The sequence below is a fragment of the Babylonia areolata genome, chromosome 19 (assembly GCF_041734735.1).
Source record: "Babylonia areolata isolate BAREFJ2019XMU chromosome 19, ASM4173473v1, whole genome shotgun sequence".
NCBI classification, from domain to species: domain Eukaryota; kingdom Metazoa; phylum Mollusca; class Gastropoda; order Neogastropoda; family Buccinidae; genus Babylonia; species Babylonia areolata.
The window spans coordinates 44,537,772-44,549,721 of NC_134894.1; the positions used below are offsets into that span (position 1 = coordinate 44,537,772).

The following is an 11,950-nucleotide window of genomic DNA, read 5'->3' on the forward strand; positions in this document are numbered from 1 at the left end:
GAGGCATGGAACTTGCAAGAAAGAACGTTAACATCTGAAGAATATGACTTTTTTTTTTAAAGAACATGGGTGAATTTGAAGGAAATCAAATGAGGATAATAACATTTGTAAGGTTACAAGACAGTCTTCCTTGAGACTTGAATGGCACGTTTGATAATGCATAAGACTGGCGGTTTATGAGAAGTATGGTGTGGCAACCTGGGGGTCCATGGGTGATCAGGGGTTCACCATTTCAGGGGGCATAACTGGGTCAGCTCGTCCTTCGGGTCTAGGATCGTTTCCTTCCCTTGAACCGAGTCGCAGCCCCAGTGGAGAAAACGTTTTCCTCAGGTGTGATGCACCCCACAACTGAAGTTCTTTCCCCCTCAGTGATGTTGGCTGCTTTACAGGGTGTTGGGGTGCGAGGGATTAAATTGCACGGTGCCCTCTTGGACTGCCCCCGAGTGGCTCCTATGTTACCTGCATCCTGGAATCGGAAAAGTAAAGCACGGATCGAAATTTCAGACGTCGGGACATCTGTTGTGCCGGCCGGGCCCCAAGAGTAATGCAATACAAGACAGCACAACAGGGACGTCCTGGCCACTGCTTCTGTTTCTGGTCTCTGGGTTAGCTCACTGCCTTTAATATTGTGAGAACACGTTGGGCTGGAATCCAGGCCCACAGCGGGTAGGTGTCTCAGTATGTTATATTAATACTACAATTATCCTTCTTTTTTTCCGGGGTGGTGGGGTTGGGTTTAGTGGGCTGGGTGGGCATATCAAACTCCGCATCCATTGATTCAGGGTGCAGTGAAAACATTGCACCAGTGTAACATATATCAGACCACAAATATACACGCACGTATTAAATGGTTCGCCTATTAAAAAAAATATTTTTTTTTTTTTTGTTCTGATGACAGTCTCACGTACCGATGTGGTGTGTGCTCACCCGTACCCCCTTTTAATACTGTAAAATGCTGGGCGAGAGAACGAGCAAACCGCTAGAGTTTCCCTCGACGACGACTGATACAGGATTGGCTGCTCCATAAACAATACGAACAACCGTAAAACATGACCGTGTGTGTGTGTGTGTGTGTGTGTGTGTGTGTGTGTGTGTGTGTGTGTGTAGTATTACAATATAAACATGGCAGGTGACACTGACCTGATACCAAACAGATCTGTCATTGCACCAAATGCGAATGGAAGGCGGAGGTTAAAAAAAGAAAAAAAAGAAAAAAAGTACAACAGCGATTTCTGCCCCGAACAAAAAACTATTCGACTGTCCGCTTGCCAAAACGGGGTTCTTCTGACCATCATACTCACACAAACGGTTTTATGTGTTAGAGATACTCTGATAGCAAGTGCACAGCATGGGGAAAATTAGAGAAAAAAAAGAACACCCTACGTTGACAAATTTTCGCCTGGGAGCGGGGGAGGGAGGGGGAAGGGTGGTGTCGGGGGAGGGGGGGGGGAGTGGGGGAGGGAGGTGGGGGAGGGAATAGATACTGGTGAGACAATGCAGCATGAGAACTCACTTCATGAACGTGTCAGGCAATGGCAGAGAGCCTTTAAAAAAAATTAAATTAAAAAAAAAAAGAAGTTGAGAGGCTGTGTCACAACAATGGAAACTCATAATTGATAGAGTCGAGTCAGGAGCCTGAAATCTGTCACTGATTCTCCGGGTCAGATGTTTCGGTTAAGCCGAGGTAATATGAATATCCATGATGTCCCATGTACAAACAATTCGTGACTGGGTGGCAGCCTATGAAACAATGTCAAAATGATAACAACAACAACAACAGCAGCAGCAACAACAATAACGACTTAAACAACAACGATAAGACCCTTGAACCTTTGAAAGTGGACCAATGTCTTGGATTTCTAAGTGACATGTTTTCGTTTTTCACCCCAAAACATACAAAACAATGACTGTGGGCAGCATGTAGTTCAGGCAGGTCAGTGACGAGATTCACGTCAGTCCATAGAGCGTGGAAGCAGAACTTCCAGCTCGTGAAGCAACAACAAGACAAGAACAACAACAACGACATCTCTTTGTTTTTGATAGGTTCAACACAACGTGGATCACACTGACGACGCGCGCACACTCACACTCACACGCACATACAGAGGAGTGAGCCGAACAGTGTCTCGGATAAAGTCACCGTGTCAAGTCACTGAAGGAACAGTATGAGCACTGTAGCAACAGGTATCTGCAGGATAGGATGTATCCCAGTGTTCAACGACGCACGGACAAAAAAACGGTCCCGTCACCGAAGATTGATTGTATTGTTTTGTACGACCGTAACACCTCCACAACAAGAGTCCTTGCATGGGATTCGGAAGCCACTGTCACAGCGACAACCCCGATCAGTGTCCGTCCCCCAGGCTGAGGTGAGTGTGGTGGTGGTGGTGGTCATGGTCACAGCCAGCTGGAGGAAGCTCCCGGCCCCAGGGCGCTGTTAGCTGTCGGCACTGTGGCGGCCCTGGCTGTCGGCACTGGGGTGGCCGACACTGGAGCTGACGGTGTCGCTTGTTGGGGGGCCGCTGTCGCCATAGCCCGTGGGCGGGGCAGCGCGCGGCGTGTGGTCGTTTTCCAGGACAGGGCTGGCCGCAGGGACCTGGTGGTGATCCTCCGCTGGCTGGCCGTGATGGGCAGGCTGTAGACACTCTGGTACTCTCGCTCTCCTTGCTGACTGCAGTCTGTGCAACGACACCCGCCGACACCCCGCCGCCGCCACATGCAACACACAGACAACAAGCCGCAGGTATATGTAGCAGGAACTATTTTTGGCGGTAACTTTCATTATTGTGTCGTTAGTTGTTTTGAAGTTTTATTTTCCTGTTAAAATACAGTATAATCTTGTAACAATAGTTGTTTTGAAGTTTTATCTCCTGTTAGAATAACGTATAATTCATGTACAGAAATAATGAACTGCAATAGACTTTACTGTAACATACATCGGGTATCCCATAAAGAGCTTTAAAACTGAAATCAGTTACGCGAACAAAAACTCGCATCAACCGAGTGACGCGAGCTGTCATATAAGCGACCGACGTCCGGTCTAGACGAGTTTGAAACGAACTAATTTGCCCAGATAACTAGCACACACACTCAAACCATGAGTCTCTCATTGGGTAGAATTTTGCAACAATCTGCTGTCAACACTTTGCTTCGTTCTGCCCACTTGTGGCTTCACTTCTAACATTTCCTATCAGCTTACATGGTTTCAGAACAAGAAAAAAAATATGTGTTGAAGAACATCTGCCACAAATCACACGTTTTAACGGTAATCTGGATAAAAGTTTTCGTTTCAATTTAGCAGGAGGAAAGGGAAGACGGAAGGGGAAGATCTATGTCTGACTGAGCCAAGCAGATCAAAGACAAGGAACGATATGAAGAAGGAATATTTTTTGTGCTTGTGTCACCCAGCAGTTTTCTTGCCATCAGTGCACCGTGGCTAGAATTTGCGAATGACATGTCCGTTAAACGGTCATACGCTAAAAAAACAAAGAAACTAACAACAACGCCCATACCACACTCCTTCAGACGAAAGTGGTAGCTGCAGTCCATGAACGCGGAAGAAGAAGAAGACGAAGAAGACCTGTACGTGCCCATCAATCGGACTGGAAAGCTGGACTGAACAACTGTTGTGAACGTGGACCAGATGATGGGAACATTCTTTGACGAGGATGTGAAATGTCTCGGCAGTTAAAAACTCCTCTGTCAAAGATCGCAAGGTTAATCACGAGCTGTTCACCTCCTTTCAGTTCAAGATGATTGATCAAATTTCAAAATCAGGATATAGAACTTCGGAGCCGTGCGCAAAGAAACCAATCAAACAATCTCTCTCAACCCCCCCCCCCCCCCCCCCCTCTCTCTCTCTCCCCTCCCTCTCTCTCGTGTCGCTGTGATCTGGAGACGGTTATGCGCATCTGGTTTGTATCTTAAAATGTTACACTCCCAAGTTTTGGAGTTACAACCCGGAGGAAAGGACAACCAACAAGGCCCAGTAAACGCGGGGGAGGGAGTGGGGGTTGGGGGAGGGGGGATAGAGGTGGGAAGGTGCCATGGGCTTTGTCTCCTGCGGGCAACAATGCGCTGCCCTTACCCACATGTCTGGCGGAGAGGACAGGGGTGCGGGTCACAAATCTGAAAATACTATTTTTAGATCAGTGGGTGCGGGTATATATGTTCAAGAGATCGTGGTCCAAGCTCCATCTGTCACCCAGTGTGTGTGATTCAGGGCTCCGCCACTTTCGTCCTGCTTTCCATTTTTAAAGCACATATCTCTCCATTCACCCACGCTCCATTCTCCTAACCATCGTATCAGTGTCAGTTTGAACAAAGGAAAATTTAAGGAAAAGGAAAAAGACACGTGTCGAGGACATCATGTGTAGCCTTCGAGAGTTAAAGCGTACAATGTTTCAGGTGAACACAGATGTTCTGAAAGCTGCAGCGAGAAAATGAATATGCTTCACTTTTATGTCATTTGCATTGCACACACACACACACACACACACACACACACACACACACACACACACACACACACACTGCGAATGATAGTTTGGCGAGAAGAAGCAACATATGACAAGCTGTTCACAGCATAAAACAACATCTTATATCAACGACAGAGAGCATACACTAAAGATGCCATGGAACATTCTGGCACGACACAGGCCATGGCTATTTTCTTCTGAGGTCTGATGAACTGCCCTTGGAGAGGGGGAAAAGTGGTGAGGAAATGAGTGTGTGTGTGGGGGTGGGGGTGGGGTTGGGGGGTGCGGAGGGGGGGGGGAGCGGCCATTTTATAAAACCTTAATCTTTAGACCGAGGACATTACATTGGTTTTTAGCCTTGGCTCAGAACTTGCTCAAAGAAAACTAGGCTATGGAGTTTCAAGTCCAAATTACCGACCCAATGTAGAAACCATCCATTCTTTTAAATAAGAGTGGGCTGGAAATATCAAATCGACATGAACACCCCCCTCCACCGCCCCTTACTCCGCCTCCCAAACTTTTGACAAAGTGACGTCACCTCTTGAATCAAAGACTGTCACCTGCTATTTTTGAATAAGACTATTTTTAGCAGTGGTAAGAATTTATGTACACAATTTAATTTATCTCTCTCGAGTGCATGGATAATTGGAAGTTCAGTGGTAATTGATGTAGCTAATGCCACAGCCTGTTGATTAGCTTGTCGGACGAATGGATCGAACACTTTGTTCCGAGCGGGATAAAATGCCCTCAGACCGTCGTCTTGTCACAGCATCATTCAGAACATAATGCGGAGCACCAGCCAGACACAAACGAGAATATAATTCATGTCCGCTTGGTGCAAGGGCCATCCGTTCAGTGTGGTAATAAAACACTTTCCGTCCGAAGTTTGTCGAATGAACTGTCACTGAATTGGCATCATTCTTCAGAACGATGAAATTCACTTGCTGTTGTGAATCTGGTAAATTTGTAAATGCTTGGCAAGAAAATAAGAGGGTCCATATCGCAAATAACGACAGCATCCGAACGGAGCGACCCAGAAGACTGCTCCGATTTTTATTTTGTAGGGCAGTAACGTCTTCGAGAATGCGCGTCAGACATAATGGAATTCAGCAGCCTAAATCACGTCATTCTTTCCCTCTGTTTCCTTCAAAGGTCACAGAAACTAAACGCTTCTGTGTACAGTGACACTCGACAAAAGTCGATAACGATTATACACCGAGATCGAAACACTACCTTACACCGAGATACTAGGCCTACCTTTCCGTTTATAAAGTATCTGTAATATATCAGCATTTGTTGAGCCAGGGAGATGCAGACAATGGCGGCGCTGGTCACGAAATTTGAGAGACACAGTTGAAAACGCTCGACTGCGTGTGTGGTCCTGTCATCCCATATGGTTACACCCAGTCCAGCACACCCACTCCCATGTCTGCACTGGTCACGATCACAGATATACGCCATAAACGCAATGATATGTCGGTGGGTGGGACAAAAAAACAACGACACCACCCCAAAAAACCCCCAACAACAACAACAACAAACCAACAAAACAAAAAAACAAAACAAAAAAACAAAACAACAACAACAACAAAAAATAAAACACCCAACAACAACCAAACAACAACAACCCACAATGATTCCAAGACGACGCGACGTGGATCGAACCCACGATGCCCAATCAGAAGTCAGTGACACTAACCATGCCACCACGGCGGGCGGGTGCATGAATCTGATCTGTGCAGCTCAGAGACCGGGGTTCTGGCGCAGATGGTACGCATGATACACGGCAACGGTTTCAGCTGACTGCAGATTGCATCAGGGAGGATGCAAGCAGGAAGGCGATAGTTCCCGCAATGTAAATGACACGCTCTTAGGACCACGCGACTATATATATATATATATATATATATGTGTGTGTGTGTGTGTGTGTGTGTGTGTGTGTGTGTGTGTTGTGTTGCCTTGCCTTGCCTTGGTTCATTTCTGTCTCTGAAACACCCAAGTAGGATAGTTTGGACACCACAAAACCCGTACAATGAAGTGGGAAAGTCTAACAGTCACACTGCCGACAAGATTCAAAACAAGAAAGTGTGACAGAATCTATCCTCCACTAGACCTTGAGCGGCGGTCCGGAAGCTAGTCGTTCTGATGAGTGGATATATCGCGGTCCTTTTTGCAGCGTGCACTTAGCACATGTAAAAGAACCTATGGCAACAAAATAGTTTCCCTGGCAAAATTCCTGTAAAACATTCCACTTTGATAGTAAAAAAAATCACACGCCAACTTGCAGACAGAAAAAAAGAAGAAAAAAAGTGACGCTGCATTGTGGCTACGCGCTCTACCCATGAACAGCCCGAATTCCGCACAGACAAATGTTGTGACCAAAAAGTGAAACAATACGGCAATATCCACTATTTTTTCCCCTTCAGGACGGAATGAGTGGTGTTCTCAAGGCATGGACATTCAATCTGTCAGTTACAAAGAGGAGTGGAGGGGAAGAACTGTGGATTTAGAACAAACAATACAATACAAGATAGGCCCATCAACAGATTGACATTTGGGCGGACAGCAAAGTGAGAGCTGTATGATCAATGGTTTATCTACTGTGATGAGAAGTCATTTACAGCTTAGTCTTGTTTGAAGGATTATGACTCTCAAACTAGGAGGAAAATTGCACTGGCTCTTAGTTCTGCAGGCTTGGGGGCTAGCTGGCCTTTGGGACCAATCCCAACGCCGACTGCTCTGAGATCCTCTTGGCCGAGAGAGTGGCGATGTAACTTGGGCAAGACGTTCTCCACTATAATTAAATTCGAGTCTAGGTAGTTGGGACATCAGTTGCCTCCTCTGCTGTTCTGATGGTCATAGTCGGACACGACTGACTATCATACATACAATACAAGACCTCGTCAATGTGGCAGGAAAATGATTCGTTACAGAGACGGGGGAACGTTTCAGGTGACACGCCTTGCTTCACTCGGCGAAAGTATCCATCTCTCAGTGCAGTGTGAAGGGAGACAAGCAGACTGAAGAACAATGCCGTCGTTCGAAAACTGATTCACATCACAGTGACAACAGTGCAGGCTTTGCTGTACTGTGAATGGTGGCTGGGAGGGGGCAGAAAGACGGGGTTAGGGGGGGAGTTGGTGGTGGAGGAGTGGCGGCATTACTGGCGGATGTAGGAACCTGCTGGTGTTCCCAGCTTGAAGGGAGGAGGGCAAGTCGGGGTTGGAGATAAGGAGAGATTCCATGATCTTTCTCTTTTTGCCATCGGAGTCGTATTTCCAGACAACAGCAATTTGTACACAGGAGAGGCTGTGCTGCGGGTGGCTATCAGGCAGTTTGATGGCACAGAGATGTTACAGAAACAGTGAATGTTCTGTCGGTTTCGCCAACGTTGAGTTTGTGGCACAGAGTACAGATGATGATTGTAGACCACATTTTCTGACTTGCATCTTCTGCATGCATAAACCCACTTAAGGGAGTTCAGGACTGAGTAGGTCTGCACCTGGTCTGTTGACCTGGGAGATCTAAAAAATCTCCACTCAAAAAACCCACCAAACGCCGCGACCAGGGTTTTAATCCAGGACCCTCAGATTGAAAGTCTGATGACCGTTGCGCCCCTTAAAGAACGGTGATAAAAACTGAATGTAGGAGTGAAAGTCAGTCGGCTCGTAAAAACTGATATTGAAAAAACTGAATAAGGAACAGGTTACTTGTATGTCGTTGAAGGGCAGAGATGAATCATGTATCTCAAATATGAATTTGAGAGCAGGGTAAAAGCTTGTAAAGGTGATTGATAAACTGCATGAGCTAAGAGTTTGGATCACGATCTCGTACCAGGGCAATCATCAGGATTCTGTTTTATCACCAAACAATTGACTAATGAACTCAGTTGATATCATAATATGCGCATGAAGCAGAAAGCGATGAGTGATCGGCAGATAATTATATCGGATATTTCGTGATAAATCCAATGCAATATTTCATCTGCTACAGCATCGAAACTCGACAAGCTCCAAAAGAACAGTTTTATGACTTTGCCCCTACATAAATTCTAGACCTCCCCCCCCCTTTTTTTTTCCTGTCGATCACACAATTTCCAAAACAAGTTTGTACATTCACTCTTGTAAAGTTGTTCGTCTAAACTTTGAGGCAAAAGAGGAGAAGAGGAGTCAGAAGACTGGTGGAATCTGAATTTCTGAACGAGTTACTGAAAAAAAACATGCAGCCTATACTTGAGAACAAGGGAAGGAGAACTCAAGACACTGAAGCACGCCTGAGGTACCCATTCAGAGACTGGCCCCAAAACAGGCAAGAGTAGCGGTTCTTCGTTGCTGCCCTACATGCCAGAGGGCACAGCGGGCTGTAAGAAAACATTGAGAGCCAACCCCAGAGGCTGAGAAAGCGAAACTTCGCACCCCAAGAAAACACATCAGCAAAGCAGAAAGTTATGCCAGATAACAAATAATCTGAAAAGCAACAACAAAATATCAACTTCCGTGACAATTTTTAAAATTTATATATTATATATTTATAAAGAAAAAAGAAGAAGAGAAGTACCGATGACTTGAAAACGGACTCGGGGATTTGGGCCATATCAGTTGTAACGCACGCGTAGACTGCTTTAATGACGCATTTTCAGGCACGACTTCTGGTATCGTGGAGATTCATCGATATAAACAACTGTGAATATTAGAAGAAGACTTATTTAGACATGTTCTTATTCAAATCCAATTAGAAAACAAAAGATGTGACAGACGTGATAGAGACCCCGACAAGATGGACACATGTCTGTTGATTTTTTCACTGGCTTGTAAGGTCATTTATTTATTTATTTATTTATTTACCTGTCTATCATAAGTGGAGAAACTTGATGCCGCGGGAATGACATGATCCGGTCAGCTTCACCAGAATTTGTTTGTTTCTTTATTACTGTTTTGTCTGTTTATTATTTGTTTATCACCAGAAACGGGGTGAAGGAGTGACGCCAGTGGCCTGACATGCGCAGCGGAAGCCGGAAATACAGTAATTATGTGGAAGGAAAAATATCGACTGGCAGTTTCGCCTGCGGACGTAATAGACCCCGAAAATTGCACACAGGAGTGTGCGGTTGTTTGTCCGCCTGTTTGTTTGTTTGTTGGCAATTCCGACGGGGGAAGCGGGTGGGAGGGAGGGGGCGGGATTGCACAACGGGTTTCAGTATTGTCGATCTCAACTGTTCTTTCCTCTCCCTCTTTTTCTGTGATTTGGAATAAAACTGTATTATTCTGGATCCAGCGAGTGAAATGCTGATCCTGTATCTTGTTCAGTCAGTCATTTATCAGCTTTCTGAATGTGGAATGTGACCAGACAGCGATCCATATCTCCCCACGGCCCCTTAACTCACTCAGTACGGCCAGTCCTCTCTTCTGCTCTACACAGACCCCTCGGATGTCCAGTGGGTGTCTCAATGACCCAACCTTTAGCTTCCGTCGTCAGAATTGTGGCATTCTTTGTCAATATTCACCTCTTCAGTATGAGAGCCTTCTACTTAATTTTGATGGTGGCAAGTGGGATGAAACGCTGTTAACGTCTTCTCTTTCGCCGTTCGTATGGAGAGAGTTAATTATGCTTCATGTGATGGAAACAACGGAACGTCAGCCATGGTTAGTAGTTAGGCCTGTTTGGTGTTCATTCAAGGTCAAGGCCACCGAAAAACTCACGTCTACAGATATTTCAAGTCTTGCCACTATCTATCCACAGAAAAAAAAACCCAGGCGGTTAAACAAGTTAACAAAGAAAGAAAGAAAGAAATACGTGACTGCAATAAAACAATTAAGACGTACATTCGAGGTGAACGTCACAAAGGAAAGAGGTATGCGCATGTTGGAGAAAAATCAGAAAATAGTTTGATTTCGTTGTTGAAATACGACGGGCGCAATAGCCGAGTGGTTAAATCGTTGGACTTTCAATCTGAGGGTCCCGGTTTCGAATCACGGTGACGGCGCCTGGTGGGTAAAGGGTGGAGATTTTTACGATCTCCCAGGTCAACATATGTGCACACCTGCTAGTGCCTGAACCCCCTTCGTGTGTAAACGCATGCAGAAGATCAAATGCGCACGTTAAAGATCCTGTAATCCATGTCAACGTCCGGTGGGTTATGGAAGCAAGAACATACACAGCGTGCACACCCCCGAAAGCGGAGTATGGCTGCCTACATGGCGGGGTAAAAACGGTCATGCACGTAAAAGCCCACTCGTATACATGCGAGTGAACGTGGGAGTTGCAGCCCACGAACGCAGAAGAAGAAGAAGAAGTTGTTGAAATACAGCTACAAAGCAGCAGATCTGGCGAATCAACCTGTTGTGGTTTCCAGTACCAGTAGGAGGTGGGAGTGGGGGGTGGGGGGGGGGAGGTGTTTTCATGACTTGTACGTATTTCAGTGTTCATTGCTTTCACACGCCTCATTCATGCTTTGTGCGAGGCAGGGGAATCTGGCACCTGCATTATGCATATACTTCATTTTCACCTGTGTTAGTGCTGACAGTAAACAGGAACTGTGCGGAAAAAAAGAAGAAAGAAACAGAAGAAAAAAAAAGAAAAAGAAAAAGAAAAAAAGAACCGACAACAAACTACGCGAAAGGAATTAAATCGTTTACATAAACAAAACCGAAAAGAAACAACCATACTTTACTAGTGTGCTGTTTCGTCAACCGGTTTCAAGGAGTATGCAATATCACAAATTACTACTAACGATATAACCCCAGGTACAATTAACAGTCACTTTCTAAGTATTGTTTAAAAGTTAAATAGTAATGATAAATGTAGATATGATTAATAACTGGTAACTGATTACTGTCAAACCAAAAACACAAATATAAATCTTAAAGTATACGTTCCTTATATATCAGTACCCGAAGCTTTTGCCTCTCTGATATCCATGAAATAGTCAAATACCAAATATATACATGTACTCGATAGCAAAATCATGAAGATTTCGACATCAGTGATAACAGAGTCTCTTACTTATATTTATAATCTTTGCATCGATAAAAACTAATTTCCCGTATGTTTCAAACAAGTTACATTTTCTTCCTACTCTTTAAATCAAGTGATCCTTCAGATCCTTCTTACAGATCTATATCTATATTATCGGTTCTTTCAAAACCCACTTGAAAAGCATACCCCAAAACATTGACTGTCTCGTTTAAATCGAAATTAACAAACAATGAGGCCAGGAGATGAAATGATTAACAAATAGTAATGAGTGGTAACTCTCTCCATTCCAAATGCACACAACTTTAAGTCAGTGCTGCTTCCGCTACCGATTCAGCTAGGACACAGGTAAAATAAAAGGTACATTGGAACAAACCCAGACACTTCCTCCAAAAAAGGAAGGGCCTGGCCTGTCCTTATTCCGATCATTTGACATGTGCACACAGCAGCCAAAGACTGTGTTGAAGTTGTGTACCTTGTGAATGGAGAGAGTTACCACT

At 44.9% G+C, this 11,950-nt stretch overlaps 1 protein-coding gene across 1 annotated transcript in view; it reads right to left on the minus strand.

The window, feature by feature from the left end:
- Nucleotides 1–1,502: 1,502 nt before the first annotated feature.
- LOC143294330 (corticotropin-releasing factor receptor 2-like) overlaps nt 1,503–11,950 on the minus strand; it is an 82,773-nt gene continuing 72,325 nt past the window's right edge. Inside the window, exon 11 of the mRNA XM_076605781.1 lies at nt 1,503–2,678. Coding sequence (XP_076461896.1) covers nt 2,438–2,678 — 241 coding nt within the window. The 3' untranslated portion in view covers nt 1,503–2,437. The remainder of the gene's footprint in view (nt 2,679–11,950) is intronic.